The 18,755-nt window shown below is 50.7% G+C and overlaps 1 protein-coding gene across 16 annotated transcripts in view; it reads left to right on the top strand.

Moving 5' to 3' along the window:
• The window catches only part of KANK2 (KN motif and ankyrin repeat domains 2), a 33,742-nt gene that overhangs the window by 6,358 nt on the left and 8,629 nt on the right, over positions 1 to 18,755 (top strand). For 8 of the 16 annotated variants that reach the window (XM_063657832.1, XM_054463969.2, XM_054463968.2 and 5 more), the window contains 6 exons: positions 12,798 to 12,965; positions 13,071 to 13,173; positions 14,986 to 15,225; positions 15,815 to 15,902; positions 17,153 to 17,372; positions 18,554 to 18,696. In XM_063657832.1, the coding sequence (XP_063513902.1) occupies positions 12,798 to 12,965; positions 13,071 to 13,173; positions 14,986 to 15,225; positions 15,815 to 15,902; positions 17,153 to 17,372; positions 18,554 to 18,696 (962 nt within the window). Of the gene's footprint in view, positions 1 to 12,797; positions 12,966 to 13,070; positions 13,174 to 14,955; positions 15,226 to 15,814; positions 15,903 to 17,152; positions 17,373 to 18,553; positions 18,697 to 18,755 lie in introns of all 16 variants that reach the window. The other 8 variants (XM_054463962.2, XM_063657828.1, XM_054463963.2 and 5 more) reach the window with 1 other exon arrangement.

Genomic DNA, 18,755 nt, shown 5'->3' with positions numbered 1-18,755 from the left:
AGCCCCACCCAAGCCCTGTGGCCTTTGAGGGAGGAAGGGGGTGCTTCCCAGAGGAAGTACTGAGTCCTCATGCCAGGAAAGGGGATGCCGGCTGTGCAGAATGTCAGCTGCCGGGTTGTCCCGAGGTCCCTGGGAGAAGCCACCCAAATGATTCATAATAATGACAGCTGGGCCGGGCGCAGTGGCTCACGCCTGTAATCCCACACTTTGGAGGCCGAGGCAGGTGGATCGCTTGAGGCCAGGAGTTCAAGACCAGCCTGGCCAACACAGTGAAACCCTGTCTCTATTAAAAATACAAAAATTAGCCGGGCGTGGTGGCGCACACGTGTAGTCCCAGTTACTCCGGAGGCTGAGGCAGGAGAATCGCTTGAACCCAGGAGGCGGAGGTTGCAGTGAGCCAAGATCACACCAATGCCCTGCAGCCTGGGCAACAGAGTGAAACTGTATCTCAAAATAATTAATAATAATAATGACAGCTGGCTGGGCACGGTGGCTCACGCCTGTAATCCCAGCACTTTGGGAGGCAGAGGCAGGCAGATCACTTGAGGCCAGGAGTTCAAGACCAGCCTGGCCAACATGGTGAAACCCCGTCTCTACTAAAAATACAAAAATTAGCTGGGCGTGGTGGTGGGCGCCTGTAATCCCAGCTACTTGGGAGACTGAAGCACAAGAATCGCTTGATCCTGGGAGCCGGAGGTTGCAGTGAGCTGAGATCATGCCACTGCACTCCAGCCTGGGCAACAGAGTGAAACTGTGTCTCAACAACAATAATAATAATGACAACTGTTCTTCTAGAAACATGGTCAGGGAGGCTCTGCCAGGTGCGTTCAAACTCATGCTGTGTGATACTGGGTGAGCAACATCACCTCTCTAGCCCTAAACGTCCCTGTTTGTGAAGTGGCATGATAACGCTCTCCACCTCTAGAGAGGTGGGGAATTTATGAATTAATGCACATGGTTAAGTACTGGTTGCTGCTTCTGCTGATAATGTTCTGGTCAACCTGTTCATACCTGGGGAAACTGAGGCTTAGGGAGGAGATTCATTTGTCCTGTGTCACACAGGCAGGAAGTGGCTCAACTGAGCCAGTATGCAAACCCAGGACATCAGGCCTGTAATCCTAGCACTTTGGGAGGCTGAGGTGGGTGGATCACCTGAGCTCAGGGGTTCAAGACCAGCCTGGCCAATATGGCGAAACCCCGTCACTACTAAAAATACAAAAATTAGCTGGGCATGGTGGCACACGCCTGTAGTTCTAGCTAGGCTAAAGGAGGAGAATTGCTTGAACCTAGGAGGCAGAGGTTGCATTGAGCCGAGGTCGCACCACTGCACTCTAGCCTGGATGACGGTGAGACTCCATCTCAAAAAAAAAAAAAAAGAAAAGAAAAAAGAAATAAACCCAGGACAGCTTGAATCTGCAGCAGGGCTTGAAGGTAGGGCCCAAGTTCTCATCCCAGCCGCGAATGTCAGGTGGCCAGAGCCCCTACTGACAGACCGGAGGGCACAGGCTGGAGGGCAGGGACCCAGCTGTGTTTTCTCGCCGGCCCGTGTTGTTCCTGGCCCGCTCTGGACACTACCCGCCTGTCCTATGTCTATCCCAAACACCAGGCCCTGAGGTTCTGGCCCCCTGCCAGAGGCCCCGCCTGGCCCAGCCTCGGAATCTCTGAGAGGCAACCACCATTCCAGACGTGCCTCCCAGAGCAGCTGAGAGGCCTTCTGCCTGCAGGACAAACAGACATAGCAATGTCCACCTTCTTTGCATGCAAGCTGCTGCCCTGAAAGTTCTTCCTGGAGTCTCATTTTATTCCCTCTTGCTGCAGCCAGCCCCAATCTCTGCCTTGCTTGAGCCAAGCTGGAATGTCTTAATTCATTTCTATATCTTCCTTTTTTTTTTTTTTTTTTTTTTTTGAGACAGAGTCTTGCTCTGTCACCCAGGCTGGAGTGCAGTGGTGCAGTCTCGGCTCACTGCAACCCCCGCCTCCCGAGTTCAAGTGATTCTTCTGCCTCCGCCTCCCGAGTAGCTGGGATTACAGGCATGCACCACCATGACTGACTAATTTTTGTATTTTTAGTAGAGATGGGGTTTCACCATGTTGGTCAGGCTGGTCTCAAACTCCTGACCTCAGGTGATCCAACCTTCTCGGCCTTTGAGCAAGTGATGAAATCTCTCTATGCCTCAGTTTCCTCATTTGCAAATCGGGGGTCCTGATGGCACAGTATCACTGGAATAATGTGAGGCTTTAATATGTCAATTCAGCCAGGCGTAGTGGCTTATGCCTATAATCCTAGAGCTTTCAGAGGCCAAAGCAGGAGGATTGCTTGAGCCCAGGGGGTCAAGGCTACAGTGAGTTGTGACCACGCCACTGTACTCCAGCCTGGGCAAGACCAATCTTGTGGGTGGGGGTGGGGGAGAGAGAATCAATTCATGTCAGGTGTTCATCATGGTACCAGGCATGGTTGATATTTGGTGCCCGAGGTCAGCTCTTGGCTCTATAGCCTCTCAAAGGTGCATCTTTTTTTTTTTTTTTTGAGATGGAGTCTTGCACTGCCACCCGGACTGGTGTGCAGTGGCGCTATCTCAGCTCACTGCAACCTCCACCTCCTGGGTTCAAACGATTCTCCTTGCCTCCACCTTCCAAGTAGTTGAGATTACAGGCACCCATCACCACACCCAGCTAATTTTCCTGTAGAGACAGGGTTTCACTATGTTCGCCAGGCTGGTCTTGAACTCCTAACCTTGTGGTCTGCCCACCTCCGCCTCCCAAAGTGCTGGGATTACAGGCGTGAGCCACAGCACTCGCCCTCCAAGGAGCATCTTTGAATGAAGACGTGAAAGGAAAGAAGTCACCAGAAGAGGTGGAAAAAACAATGTTCCAGGGAGGAGCACAGCAGGGACAAAGGCCCTGAGATAAACAGAGGCTCGAGCTTATCAAGGGGTTGAACAAACTGGAATGAGCTACCGCACCCAGCCTAAATTAAAAAAAAAAACAAAAACTTATTATGGGCCAGGTGTGGTGGCTCATGCCTATAATCCCAGAACTTTAGGAGGCCAAGGTGGGCAGATCACCTGAGATCAGGAGCTCAAGACCAGCCTGGGCAACATGGCAAAACCCCATCTCTACTAAAAATACAAAAATTAGCCAGGTGTGGTGGCACACACCTGTAATCCCAGCTACTTGGGAAGCTGAGACAGGAGAATCGCTTGAACCGGGGAGGTGGAAATTGCAGTGAGCTGAGATCGCATCGCTGCACTCCAGCCTGGGTGACAGAGTGAGACTGAGACTCCATCTCAAAAAAAAAAAAAAAATTTATTTTGGCCTTCAGGAGTCCAAAACTGAGTTCATCTCATTCCTCAGCTCCTGACAACCATCCACATTAGCCTGTGCAGACCACTTCTCTTGTATTACTTATTATTTTTTCACCTTCAACCTCCACCTTCAAACTTCAATGCTAAGGGTCAGTAAATATTTTCACTTTTGCAGGTCATACAGTCTCTATTGCATTGATTCAACTCTGCCTCAGTTCTTTTTTCCTCCCCACTTTATTTTTATTCCTTTTATCCTTTTTATTGAGATGAGGTCTCACTATGTTGCCCAGGCTGGTTTCAAACTCGGGGACTGAAGTGATCTTTCCACATCAGCCTCCTAAATAGCTGGGATTACAGGCGTGTGCCACCATGCCCAGCTTCTTCTGATTTTATTGATGTATACTTAATATGCAAAAAAATGCACATATTTAATGTATACATTTTTGAGTTTGGTGCTTCAGAGCCTTCATTTTGCAGTTGCAAAAGCAGCCATAGACAATATGGAAATGAACGAACATGGCTGTGTTCCAATAAAACTTTATTTGCAGACCCTGAAATTTCTATTTCACATACTTTTCATGAGTCCCAAATTAAATTCTTCTTTCCCATCCAGTTAAAAATGTAAAAACAGCACCCACAGGCTGAAGCTCACCACCCTCCGCTCTCCACCGTCAGTACCACCCCCACCCCATCTAATACCATTCCTTACAATCCACCTTCCAGAAACTTATTTAGACATTTGAGTGTCCTTGAAAAATATGCCTTGTGCGTGCTTCATTTCCTTAAATGGTGTTGTGCTTCAGAAAAACAAAAATCTCTTTCTGTTTCTTATTTTTTCCTCTCCTTACACTATTTTTGAACTCTCCACACTGATGTTTGTAAATCTGGTTTGTCACTTTTTCTTTTCTTTTTTTTCTTCCTTTTTTTTTTTGAGATGGAATCTCGCTCTGTTGCCCAGGGTGGAGTGCAGTGGCGTGATCTCGGCTCACTGTAACCTCTGCCTCCCGGGTTCAAGCAATTCTCCTGCCTCAGCCTCCCAAGTAGCTGGGATTATAGATGTGCGCCACCACGCCTGGCTAATTTTTGTATTTTTAGTAGAAACAGGGTTTCACCACGTTGGCCAGGCTGGTCTCAAACTCCTGACCTCATGATCTGCCCGCCTTGGCCTCCCAAAGTTCTGGGATTACAGGTGTGAGCCACCCCACCCACCTACACTCTTCCCTAATCCCCTCACAGTAGGTATCTGGTTACTTCTAATTTCCGGCCACCACAAACAATGCTGGAGTCATCTTCACATGTCCCCTCCTGTGGGACTGCCCATTCCTAGAGGATTTGCAACTTCACTCCAAGTCCTGTCTGATCCTTTCCAAAAAAGGCTGTCCCTATCCGCACTCCTAACACCGTGCTCCGGTTCAAGGTGTCCATTTTCTCGTATCCTCACCAACATATGGCTTTATCTGTCTTTCTAATTTTTCTTCTTTTTTTTTGAGACAGAGTTTCACTCTTGTTGCCCAGGCTGGAGTGCAGTGGCGCGATCTTGGCTCACCGTAACCTCCACCTCCTGGGTTCAAGCGATTCTCCTGCCTCAGCCTCCCGAGTAGCTGGGATTACAGGCATGCGCCACCATGCCCGGCTAATTTTGTATTTTTAGTAGAGACGGGGTTTCTCCATGTTGGTCAGGCTGGTCTCCAACTCCCGACCTCAGTTGATCTGCCCGCCTTGGCCTCCCAAAGTGCTAGAATTAACAGGTGTGAGCCACCGCGCCTGGCCCTCTTTCTTTTTTTTTCTTTTTTGAGACAGAGTCTTGCTCTGTTGCCCAGGCTGGAGTGCGGTGGCGCAATCTTGGCTCACTGCAACCTCCGCCTCCCAGGTTCAAGCGATTCTTGTGCCTCAGCATCTCTAGTAGCTGGGATTACAGGCGCCCGCCACCACGCCTGGCTGATTTTTGTATCTTTAGTAGAGACGGGGTTTCACCATGTTGGCCAGGCTGGTCTCAAACTCCCGTCCTTAGGTGATCCACCCGCCTCGGCCTCCCAAAGTGCTGGGATTGCAGGCGTGAGCTACCACGCCTGGCCCTGTCTTTCTCATTTTTTTTATCCATCTGATAACTGCTACATAATGGTATCTCCTCATTGTTTTGTTTGTTTTTTGAGATGGTCTCATTGTGTCACCCAGGCTGGAGTGCAGTGGCACAGTCACAGTTCACTGCAGCCTCAACCTCTCGGGCCCAAGTGATCCCTCCACCTCAGCCTCCTGAGTAGCTAGGACTAAAGGCAAGTGCCGTCACATTCGGGTAATTTTTTGTAGAGATGGGGTCTTGCTCTGTTGCTTAGGTTGGTCTCGAACTCCAGGGCTGAAGTGATCCACCTCAGCCTCCCAAAGCCATGGGATTATAAATGTGAGCCTCGGAATTCAGCCCTCCTTATTGTTTTCATTGATATAGCTCTAACAGGCAGTGAGAGATATGGCTTCTCTGTGTATGCCTAATAAAGTTCCTCTGTAAGTCTTACTTGTAGCCTTTCTCCATTTTTTTCTCTGAGCAGTTTTTAGAAGTTGCTGGTATCTTCCAGAGTCAAAACTGGCAAACTACGGCCTGTGGGCCAGATACAGCCTGAAACCTGTTTTTCTACAACCCAAAGCTAAGAATGATTTTTAAGTTTTTTTTAAATGGTTGAATGATTTAAAAAATATATTTTGGGCCAAGTACAGTGGCTCACACCTGTAATCCCAGCACTTTGGGAGGCCAAGGCAGAAGGATCACTTGAGGCCAGGAGTTTGAGACCAGCCTGGGCAATATAGTGACACCCCATCTCTACAAAAAAATTAAAAATTAGTTTGGCATGGTGGCGTGCAGCTGTAGTCTCAGCTACTTGGGAGGCTGAGGCAGGAGGATTCCTTGAGCCCAGGAATTTTTTTGTTGTGGAGATGGGGTTCCACCATGTTGCCCAGGCTGGTCTCAAACTCCTGGGCTCAGGCGATCCACCTACCTCGGCCTCCCAAAGTGCTGGGATTACAGGTGTGAGCCACCATGCCCGGCAAGCCCAGGATTTTGAGGCTGCAGCAAGCTATGATTACACTCCAGCCTGGGCAACAGAAGTTGCCTGAAGTAGACTGGGCGCGGTGGCTCAACTGAGGTCAGGAGGTCGAGACCACCCTGGCCAACATGGTGAAACCCATCTCTACAACAATACAAAAATTAGCCGGGCATGATGGCGGATGCCTGTAATCCCAGCTACTCGGAAGGCTGAGGCAGGAGAATTGCTTGACCTCGGGAGGCAAAAGTTGCTAGTGAGCTGAGATCGCGCCATTGCACTCCAGCCTGGGCAACAAGAGCGAGACTTCATCTCAAAAAAAAAGAAAAAAGAGAAGTTTCCTGAAGTCACTGCCTGCTTCTCTGTTGGGGCAGAATGGAATTTAGGTGCTGCTCTAGTTTATTTATTGATTTTTTTTTTCACATTAAAAAAAAAATAGAGTCTCGCCCTGTCTCAAAAAAAATATTTCTTGACATGAACAAGATTATGTGAAATTCAAACTTATTGGATACAGCCACACGGAATCACTTACATACTGTGACTGGTTTTGTGTTAGAACTATGCCACAGTTGAGCAGTTGCAACCAAGTCCTTATGTTTGACGTAACCAAAAATGTTTGCTATCTAGCCCTTCCCAGAAAGTTTGTTGACCCTGTTTTAGAAGATTATCCCTTGCCAATTTTTGCCTGTGCCAATCTCCGGCACTCCCCTACCGCACCCATGAGGATCTTAGTTGGTCTTCATTTTTGTTTTTGTTTTTGAGACGGAGTTTCGCTCTGTCATCCAGGCTGGAGTGCAGTGGCACGATCTCGGCTCACTGCAACCTCCGCCTCCCAGGTTCAAGCAATTCTCCTGCCTCATCCTCCCGAGTAGCAGGGATTACAGGTGCCTGCCACCATACTCTGCTAATTTTTGTATTATCAGTAGAGACTGGGTTTCACCATGTTGGCCAGGCTGATCTTGAACTCCTGACTCAAGTGATCCGCCCACTTTGGCCTCCCAAAGTGTTGGGATTACAGGCATGAGCCACCATGCCTGGCCAGAAGTCTTCATTTTGAATATAGTTAAAACCATTATATTTTGCATATGTGGATTGTGCTTGGAAGAATTTTTAAAAGAATCTTAACTGGGCACATTGACTTACACCTGTGATCTCAACACTTTGGTGGGAAAATTGCTTTGAGCCCAGGAGTGCCAGGCCAGCCTAGGCAACATAGTAAGACCCCCATCTCTACAAAAAATACAAAAATTGGCCAGGAGTTCAAGACCAGCCTGGCCAACATAGTGAAACCCCATCTCTACTAAAAATACAAAAAAATTATCTGGGCATGGTAGCAGGCACCTGTAATCCCAGCTACTCGGGAGGCTGAGGCAGGAGAATCGCTTGAACCAGGGAGGTGAAGGTTGCAGTGAGCTGAGATGGCCCCACTCCACTTCAGCCTGGGGTGACAATGCAAGACTGTCTCAAAAAAAAAAATTAGCTGGGCGTGGTGGTGCATGCCTGTAGTCCCAGCTACTCGGGAGGCTGAAGCGGGAGGATCACTTGAGCTGAGGAGTTTGAAGCTGGAATGAGCTGTGATCACGCCACTGCGCTCCAGCCTGGACAACAGAGTGAGACTCTGTCACTGAATGAATGAATGAATGAATGAATCTTTCCCCTTCCTGAGTCCCTGATAGTCTGCTACATTATCTCCCTTTAGCTTTGTAGTTGCACCTTCATTTTAATTCTTCACAGTTTCTTTCTTGTGTATGCTATGAGATAGAGATCCAGCTTGGTTCTTCTCATGTAAAGTAAGCTGCTTCTCCCAAAACCACACCACAGAATCCACTGTCTCCCACTGGCTTGTGGAAACCCCCTCTGTCTTACACTCAATGCCCAGAGATTGGAGCCTGTGCTGGGCTGTCTTCTCTGTCCCATTGGTCCATTTATTAATGCATAAATGCCCTGCTGTTCTCATGTATTAATGCATAAATGCCCTGCTGTTCTCATGGTTGTGGCTTTGAAATATGTTTTACTCTCTCATAGACCAACTACTCCATCTTTGCTCTTATTTTGTAGAATTGTCTTAGCTTATCAATGGACTTTAGTTCTTTTGTGTAAATTTTAGTGTCAGTTGACCCCATTCCCCAGTGGGATAACAATAAGAAGTATCATCAATTTTATTATAACTTCTTGTTATGCTAGCATTCCATGTCTAACCTTCAATTCCTTAGACTGGAAGGAGCCATCCCAGGTTTTGAAGTCACTGCCTGCTTTTCTGTTGAGGCGGAGTGGGCTTTGGTTCTGCTCTAGTTTGTTTGGTTTTATTTTGTTCACTTTTTTTTTTTTTTTTTTTTTTGAGATAGAGTCTCACTCTGTCACCCAGGCTGGAGTGCAGTGGCATAATCTCGGCTCACTGCAAGCTCTGCCTCCTGGGTTCAAGCGATTCTCCTGCCTCAGCCTCCCAAGTACCTGGGACTACAGGCACGTACCACCATGCCTGGCTAATTTTTTATATTTTTAGTAGAGATGGAGTTTCACCGTGTTAGCCAGGATGGTCTCGATCTCCTAACCTTGTGATTGGCCTGCCTCAGCCTCCCAAAGTCCTGGGGTTACAATCGTGAGCCACCGTGCCTGGCTGTTTGTTTTTTTTTTTTTTAAAGATAGGGTCTCACTCTGTCACCCAGGCTGGAGTGCAGCAGTGCTGTCATAGCTCAATGTAACTTCAAACTCCCAGGCTCAAGCAATCCTCTCATCTCAGCCAAGTATAGTCCCAAGTAGTTAGGACTATAGGCGCACTCCACCACACCTGGCTAATTTTTAAATTTTTTGTAGAGATAGAGTCTTGCTATGTTGCCCAGGCTGGTCTTGAACTCCTGGCCTCAAGCGATCCTCCTGCCTCAGCCTCTCAAATTTTTTCACCATTTACAATATTGTGGTAACATAGATAAAACATAAAATTTGCCATCTGGCCGGGCGTGTTGGCTTAAGCCTGTAATCCCAGCACTTTGGGAGGCTGAGGCAGGCGGATCACTGGAGATCAGGAGTTTGAGACCAGCCTGGCCAACATGGCGAAACCCCATCTCTACTAAAAATATAAATTAGCCGGGCGTGGTGGCACACACCTGTAATCCCAGCTACTCAGGAGGCTGAGGCAAGAGAATGGCTTGAACCCAGGAGGCAGAGGTTGCAGTGAGCCAAGATCGCATCACTGCACTCCAACCTGGATGACAAAGCAAGACTCCATCTCAAAAAAAAAAAAAAAATTTAACCATCTTATCCATTTTTGAGTATATAATTCAGTGGCATTAAGTACTTTTGCATCATTTTTTGTTTGTTTGTTTTTTCTTGTATTTGTTAGGGACAGGATCTCCCTGTGTTGCCCAAGCTGGTCTCAAACTCCTGGACTCAAGAGATCCTCCCGCTTCAGCCTCTCAAAGTCCTGGGATTATAGGTGTGAGCCACCATGCCCAGCCCATTCACACTATTGTGCAACCATCACCACCATCCATCTTCAGAACTTTCTCATCTTTCCAAACTGAAACTCTGTCCCCATTAAACACTCACTTCCCATTCTCCTTCCCCCAGCCCCCGGCATCCACCATTCTATTTTCTGTCTGTTTAAATCTGATAACTCTAGGGCCGGGCGCAGTGGTTCACACCTGTAACCCCAGCACTTTCGGAGGCCAAGGCAGATGGATCACTTGAGGTCAGGAGTTCGAGATCATCCTGGCCAACATGGTGAAACCTTGTCTCTAGTAAAAATACAAAGATTAGCCAGGCATGGTAGTGGGTACCTGTAATCCCAACTATTCAGGAGGCTGAGGCAGGAGAATCACTTGAACCTGGGAGGCAGAGTTTGCAGTGAGCCGAGATCACGTCACAGCAATCCAGCCTGGACAATGGAGAGAGACGTATCACGCCACTGCAATCCAGCCTGGATGATGGAGAGGGACGTATCAAATAATAATAATAAACCTTGACAACTCTAGGGAACTCCTGTGAATCGAATCATGCAATGTTTTTGTCCCTTTTGCATCTGGCTTCTTTCACTTAGCATAATATTGCTCCACCTCATTTTTTGGCTCTCCCAGGATTTCTTTTTTGTTTTTTTTTTTTTTTTGGAGACAGTCTCGCTCTATCCCCCAGGCTGGAGTGCAGTGGCATTATCTCGGCTCACTGCAACTTCCGCCTCCCGGGTTCAAGCGATTCTCCTGCCTCAGCCTCCTGAGTAGATGGGATTACAAATGTCCACCACCATGCCCGGCTAACTGTTATATTTTTAGTAGAGACGGGGTTTTGCCATGTTGGCCAGGCTGGTCTCTTAATTCCTGACTTCAAGTGACCCACCCACCTCAGCCTCCCAAGGTGCTGGGATTACAAGCGTGAGCTACTACGCCCGGCCTCTCCCAGGATTTCAAGTTAGGCACCCTGCATTTTGGGCAGAGATTGAGATTGTGAATCTGTCTCCTGGCCATGCAGTATGTTTGTTTGTTTCATGTGAATTTATTGCCAAGTTTAAAAAGAAAAATCAAGACACTGACATAGCAACTGGCGTTTGCTCTCGCTCGGTTCCCCACTCATGAGTTCAAGCCCTGGCTCTGGCATGGTTTTTATGTTTTCTGTGGTGTGAGCTGGCCACACCCTGGTCTGGGGATGCTGTTGGCCATGCCGATGACCGAGTGTCTCATGCAGCCGGCTTTGTCTATGTTACTCTTTGCCTGTGTCCAGCATTTGGTCACCGTTCTGTACTAAAGTTGAATATTGCCTGTGGGCCTCAGAAAGTCACTGTATATGGCAAAAAAATTTAAGGCTGGGCATAGTGGCTCATGCCTATAATCCCAGCTATGTGAGAGGCTGAGGTGGGAGGATCCCTGTGCTCTGGAGTTCCAGGGCAACCTGGACAATATAACAAGATCCTGTCACAAAGAAAAAAACACCAACAACCTTTTTAGCCATTAAAGGGAATTCAGATTAATTGGTCTTCAGAGTTGGCGCCCCGGGGGACAGGAAGGGGAACCCCCGAGGAAATGCTGACACAGAAACCATGCATGGGCTGGGCAGTGCTGCTCAGGCGGTAATCCCAGCACTTTGGAAGGCGGATCACTTGAGCTCAGGAGTTCAAGACCAGCCTGGGCAATATAGTGAAACCCCATCTCTACAAACATTACAGAAAATTAGCCGGGCACAGTGGCATGCGCCTTTACTGCCTGCCGCTCAGGGGGCTGAGGCAGGAGAATCACTTGAATCCGGGAGGCACAGGTTACAGTGAGCCGAGATCGCATCTCTGTACTCAAGCTTGGTTGAAGTGAGTGAAACCCTGTCTTACAAAGCAGCCATATGTGGCCCAGGGGGACCTGAGTGGATTCCAAGACATTGGTGGCTACACAAAAAGGAAACTGGACTTTTATTCCACGCTGTTGGCTGGCAGTCCAGGACCTCAGCATCCAGGAAGTCACCTTTGTCCTCAGACCAACCTGGGTGTGTGTTTTGTTTTGTTGTCTTTGGTTGTCTTTTGTTTCGTTTCGTTTTTTTAGTCAGGATGTGTTTTTTAAATTTTTTTTTTATTTTCAGGACAGTCTCTCTCTGTTACCCAGGCTGGAGTGCAGTGGTGTGATCTCGGCTCACTGCAACCTCTGCCTCCCAGGTTCAAGCGATTCTCCTGCCTCACCCTCCCGAGTAGCTGGGATTACAGGCATCCCCCCACCATGCCCAGCTAATTTTTGTATTCTTAGTAGAGATGGGGTTTCACTATGTTGGCCAGGCTGGTCTTGAACTCCTGACCTCATGATCTGCCCGCCTCAGCCTCCCAAAGTACTGGGATTACAGGCATGAGCCACTGTGCCTGGCCGCCAAGACATGTTTTTATCTGATTTTTTCTTTTAAGAGCAGCGTCTTGCTCTGTTGCCCAGGCTGGAGTGCAATGGCATGATCTCTGCTCACTGCAACCTCCGCCTCCCGGGTTCAAGCAATTATCCTGCCTCAGCATCCTGAGTGGCTGGAACGACAGGTGTGCACCACCACACCCGGCTAATTTTTCTATTTTTAGTAGAGACGGGGTTTCACCATGTTAGCCAGGCTGGTCTCAAACTTCTGATCTCAGGTGATTCGCCCACCTCGGCCTCCCAAAGTGCTGGGATTACAGGCATGAGCCACTGTGCCCGGCCAAACCTTATTTTTAGCGATCACTCAGGGTCGAGCCAGGAATATGGGGCCACAGGGTTGTCCCTGTCCCTGACTAGCTGCTGGGCAGGCACCAAACTGGATTCTGCCACCTGCTCAAGGGGTTACCTTGGCAGCTCTGTGCCTCAGTTTCCTCATCTGTAATAATCTGACTTCCCTTCAAGGGGCAGAAAGACTGGATGTGGTAACACAAAAATCAGCCCTGTTACAGCTCCTGGCTCAGGGTGTATGACCTGCAGGGCTGTGGTGGTTTGGCTTTTATGACCGAGAGGAGACACCTCATTTCCTGTCCCTCCAGGCCTCCCAGAAGTTCCTTCCGAATCATCCTCGTCACCGCCGGGGTCCGAGGTAGCCTCCCTTACAGAGCCTGAGAAGAGCACAGGCCGAGTGCCCACCCAGGACACCACCCACAGGGAGCCCACCAGGCAAGCAGCCTCCCGAGAGTCCGAGGAGGCCGGGGGAGCCGGTAAGTGGTGGGTGGCCGCCAAGAGGGACGGGGCACCGGGATGGCACCAGTTTGGAGTCTGGCCCTGAAGGATTCTCACAACACCTCCTCTGTCCTCCCCTCCAGGCGGGCCCCCGGCAGGCGTGCGATCTATCATGAAACGGAAAGAGGAGATTGCAGACCCCACGGCCCACCGGAGGAGCCTCCAGTTCGTGGGGGTCAATGGCGGGTGAGAGAAGAAGACCCCACCCCCCATGCCATACTTCCCGCCCCCTCGTCCATTCATCCACGCACGAGAGCCTCCTAATTACCTCATTCGAGCTCCTTGCTTTGGTTAATTCGTCTAATCAAACCACAACACAGAGATGAGGAAACTGAGGCATGGGGAGGCTGAGCACGTTGCTGGAGCTCACTCAGTGACGCAGGAGTCAGCCCCGGGTGCCCTGGCTCAAGAGCTCAAGGTGTAACCGCTGCACAGCTCTACCCCACAGAAGGTGCCGGACTCCACTTCCTGCCCTGATAGAGCTCCTGGTCCAGTGGGGAGCTGGGCGCTGATGGGTGGTTGGAGCCGTGATGGGGAACACTCAGGTGGTGCGGGGCCTCAAGACTCCCCAGGTGGCCCTAGGGGAGTCCCAGAAGGAGGAGACACAGGTGGTACGGGAGAAGTAGGAGCTAGCAAGGTGAAGAGAGGGTGTGGGGAGGGCTCTCCTGGCAGGAGCACAGCGTGTTGAAGGCTCAGAGGCAGGAAAGCAGAGTGACACGAAGTGGGAGATGCAGGAAGTGTTGGTTGGTTTGAGGCCTTGAATGCCGAGCCTAGAACCTTGATTAGGTTTTGTCCAGAGCCAGCAAGACACACGAGAGAGCCCTATTTGCAGTGGAAAGGAGTCTGAATCACCTGTGTTAGAAGGGCTAGAAGTGGCCGGGCGCGGTGGCTCACATCTGTAATCCCAGCACTTTGGGAGGCTGAGGCGGGTGGATCACTTGAGTTCAGGAGTTCGAGACGAGCCTGGCCAACATGGTGAAACTCCATCTCTACTAAAAATACAAAAAATAGCTGGGTGTGGTGGGTGCCTGCAGTCCCAACTACTTGGGAGGCTGAGGCAGGAGAATCGCTTGAACCCAGGAGACAGAGGTTGCAGTGAACCGAGATTACACCATTGCACTCCAGCCTGGGCAACACAGCGAGACTCCATCTCAAAAAAAAAAAAAAAGGCTAGAGGTGGCTGTGCGCAATGGCTCACACCTGTAAACCCAGTTCGAGATCAGCCTGGCCAACATGGCAACATGGCGAAACCCTGACTCTACTAAAAAATACAAAAATTAGCCGAGCACAGTGGTGCAAACCTGTAGTCCCAGCTATTTGGAAGGCTCGGGCAGAAGAATTGCTCGAACCCAGGAGGCAGAGGTTGCAGTGAGCCGAGATCGCACCATTGCACTCCAGCCTGGGCAAAAGTCAGACCCTATCTTAAAAAGGCGGGGGATATGGCTGAGTGCAGTGGCTCACACCTGTAATCCCAACATTTTGGGAGGCCAAGGTGGACGGATCAATTGCGGTCAGGAGTTCAAGACCAGCCTGGCCAAATAGTGAAACCCTGTATCTACTAAAAATACAAAAATTAGCCACGCATGGTAGCGGGCGCCTGTAATCCCAGCTACCCAGGAGGCTGAGGCAGGAGAATTGCTTGAACCCAGGAAGCGGAGGTTGCAGTGAGTGCCACTGTACTCCAGCCTGGGCAACAGAGCAAGACTCCATCTCAAAAAAAAAAGAATGGTGGGTATGCTGGAAGTGTCAAAGGGCAGCAGGTGAAAAGCAGTGCCCCTCCCCCCAAGCATGATCATAATCACTGCTAATGTTTATTGAGCGCTTACTGTGTGCCAGTTCCTGTAAACCACATCCCACAGCCCTGGAATGTCAATACTGCCATTGAACAGATGGGGAAGCTGAGGCCCACAGAGGTCAGGTCGCCAGATCCCTGCCTTCCTTTCCCGCCATTTCTCATTCCCTCTGCAGCGTCTCCCCGCCCCGCTCGCTCCTCCCCAGGTATGAGTCATCATCCGAGGACTCCAGCACAGCAGAGAACATCTCAGACAACGACAGCACAGAGAACGAGGCCCCAGAGCCGAGGGAGAGGGTTCCGAGTGTGGCCGAAGCCCCCCAGCTCAGGCCTGCAGGGACGGCAGCGGCCAAGACCAGCCGGCAGGAGTGCCAGCTGTCTCGAGAATCTCAGCACATACCCACCGCTGAGGGGGCATCAGGATCAAACACGGAGGAGGAGATCAGGTCAGTTTTCTGGCTGGGAGGGATTCAGGCAGGGCCGGGGGTGGATGACCTCTGCCTCAAACCCCCACTGTTCAAGCCCTTTGAAGGACCCTCCTATCAGTCATGCACACTTTAGTCTGAATTAGCAAACGAACACTTGCTCCTTCTGGGCATCTGAAGTTCTGGAGGCTTTGCTAAAGGGCCTGGTGGAAGTATTTTGGGCTGCCAGGGTTAGGATTTGGGGGGACCAGCCAAAGTTTATCCCGAAATCACCCACCTACTTTGGGATGTTTCCTCTACTTGCCTGTTCTATTTACGTCTCTTTTTTATTCCCCTGGTGAAAAAATTTGCCCTTGGGAAATATTTTCCATCTGCCACTGGGCATTTGGAATAAACTTTGGCTTGTGTGTCCACTCTCCCTTGGGGATCTGCATGTTCCCCACAGCTGCCCCTTGGGGTGCAATGTAAATGTGTGTCCCGGGTGAAGGAGAGTCTGAGATGCCACCATTCAGGTGACCCTAGTGTGAGTGACGTGGTGCAGAATGTCAAGTCCCTTCCCAGGCACCACAGCAGGGCTTACTTAGTTCCCGGCTTTGTCTGTTCCCGGCAGGATGGAGCTAAGCCCTGACCTCATCTCAGCCTGCTTGGCCCTGGAAAAGTACCTGGACAATCCCAATGCCCTCACGGAGCGGGAGCTGGTACGATCTGGCCCTGGGCCTAGGGTGGCCCCCCCGGACCCCTACCTCCACCCCACCTGTGCCCTCTCGTCATCCTCAGTGACTTCCTGCTCCTGCCTAGTGGGGACCCTGACACCCAAGCCCAGAGCATGGGGGTGGTGGTGCTCAAGTCATGGGCCTCGGAGAGAAGCCAGGGAGATGGGGAGAGGCTGGAGGACGAACACTCACTGGCCAAGCCTGGCCTTGGGTTCCTGTTCTTCCTGGGGGCTTCAGGGGCAGGACATCCAGATTTCCCTTTTTGGGCATCTACACTTGACTTTGGCGATTATAACCAGGGCTGGGCGCGGTGGCTCATGCCTGTCATCCCGGTGCTTTGGGAGGCCAAGGCAGGAGGATCGCCTGAGGCCAGGAGTTCAAGACCAGCCTGGGCAACATAGTGAGACCCCATTTCTACAAAAAAATTGTTTTTTTTGTTTTTTGGTTTTTTTGGTTTTTTTTGTTTTTTTGTTTCGAGATGGAGTCTTGCTCTGTCACCCAGGCTGGAGTGCAGTGGTGCGATCTCAGCTCACTGCAACCTCTGCCTCCCAGGTTCAAGCAATTCTCCTGCCTCAGCCTCCCAAGTAGCTGGGACTACAGGCATGTGCCACCACATCTGGCTAATTTTTTGTATTTTGAGTAGAGATGGGGTTTCACCATGTTGGACAGGATGGTCTCGAACTCGTGACCTCAAGTGATCCGCTCACCCTGGCCTCCCAAAGTGCTGAGATTACAGGCGTGAACCACTGCACTCAGCCTCTACAAATTGTTTTAAAAATTAGCTGGGCATAGTGGTGCACGCCTGTGGTCCCAGCTACTTGGGAGGCAGAGGTGGGAGGATAGCTTGAGCCTAGGAGGTTGATGCTGCAGTGAGTCCTGATCATGTAACTGCACTCCAGCCTAGGCAACAGCGAGACTCTGTCTCACATAAAAAAAAAAAAAAAAAAAAAAAAAAAAGAGAGAGAGAGAGAGAGACAGAGAAATTATATCCAGGGTGGAGGTGCTCACACCTTCCTCGGGGAACGTGTTGGGGATTGCAAAGTCCGCACCCCACTCCAAGGGTCTTATTGGGACAGAGATGTCTACATTTCCCTCTGGGAGCGTCTACACTTCCCTTGAGATCCTTTTCCAGGACAAGGGCACCACGCTTTGCTCCAGGGGGCCCATCTGGGGTGGGGGATGTCCCAGTGGGCCTCCCCCGCCCTCACATCCTCTCCCACCTGACTCGCATGCAGAAAGTGGCCTACACCACAGTGCTGCAGGAGTGGCTGCGCCTGGCCTGCCGCAGCGACGCACACCCCGAGCTGGTGCGGCGGCACCTGGTCACGTTCCGGGCCATGTCTGCGCGGCTGCTGGACTACGTGGTCAACATTGCCGACAGCAACGGCAACACGGCCCTGCACTACTCTGTGTCTCATGCCAACTTCCCCGTGGTGCAGCAGCTGCTCGACAGCGGTGAGCCCAGTGGGGAGGACGAGGCGGCTCTAAACCAGCCAGCTGTCCACCATGCCCAGTCTGATAGGGAAGACACACTGCCCTCCCCATCTGATGGAGAAGATGATGGAGGAGACACGGCCTTCTCAGTATAATAGAAGGAACACCTCTCTCCCAGTCTGATGTGGCAGATGCCACCTTCCAATCGGATGTGGAGGGACACCAGCCTTCCAGTTTGATAGAGGAGACGGTACCTTCCCAGTTCAATGGGGTGGGGTATATGGCCCTCCCAGTCTGATGGAGGAGATTCCTCCCTCCCAGTCTGATGGAGGAGATGCCACCCTCCCAGGCTGATGGAGGAGACACCACCTGCCTAATCTAATGAAGGAGACACGTTCCCAGTTCATTATGGCGAGGATGTCACCCTCCCAGTCTGATGGAGGAGATGCCGCCTTCCCAGTCTAATGGTGGAGACACCACCCTCCTAGTCTAATGAGTGAGACACCACCTTCCTAGTCTAACGAGGCAGACATGACTCTCCTAGTCTGATAGCAGAGACTCTACCCTCCGGGTCTTATGGGGGAGATGCTGTCCTCCCAGTCTGATGGAAGAGACACTGCTTTCCCAGTCTGGTGGGGGAGGCACGGGCCCTACCTTTAGCCAGCATAATGGAAAAGGCAGAAGTGATGTTAGGGAAAACATGTGGCCCTAACACACCTGCATGATGGAGGTGACATCTCTGGAGCCCTGGTCTAAGAGAAGGATGCGTCCTCAAGTCTGGGGCTTGGAAAGAAGATGTGGTCCTCAGTCAGTAAGAAACTTGCCCTTCCCTCTTCTATTGGGGGAGACAGCCTCCCGGGCTGATGAAGGACTCAGGACCCACAATCTGATGGGGGAGACACGGGCCAGTCTGAGGGTAAATGGCTGTTCCAAAATTAACAGGGGAGACCCAGTTTCTATTCTCAGCCCTAAATATAGATGCCAGCATCAGGGCCCCCAAATCTGATGGAGGAGGGACTGTCTCCAACTTTAGGAGCCCCTGGTCTAATGGAGATGGAGGCCTCTGGGGCAGAGTGAGGTCCTCTGAGAAAAGGGAGGGATTGGGCATGCCTAGACTGATGGAGGAGACGTGATATCCACGTTCCTTGGGGCAGTCCACTAGCAGAGATCCCTGGTCTAAGGGTTCACACCACCTCTCTCAGGTGTCTGCAAGGTGGACAAACAGAACCGTGCTGGCTACAGCCCTATTATGCTAACCGCCCTGGCCACCCTGAAGACCCAGGATGACATCGAGACTGTCCTTCAGCTCTTCCGGCTCGGTGACGTCAATGCCAAAGCCAGCCAGGTATGGGGACCCCGGCTGCTGCAGATCCAGGTGGCTCTTCCTACTTTATGACATCCCAG

This window comes from Pongo pygmaeus, chromosome 20, assembly GCF_028885625.2.
Source record: "Pongo pygmaeus isolate AG05252 chromosome 20, NHGRI_mPonPyg2-v2.0_pri, whole genome shotgun sequence".
Lineage (NCBI taxonomy): Eukaryota > Metazoa > Chordata > Mammalia > Primates > Hominidae > Pongo > Pongo pygmaeus.
Note: the sequence above shows the minus strand (reverse complement) of the source record. Positions and strands in the feature narration are given on the sequence as shown.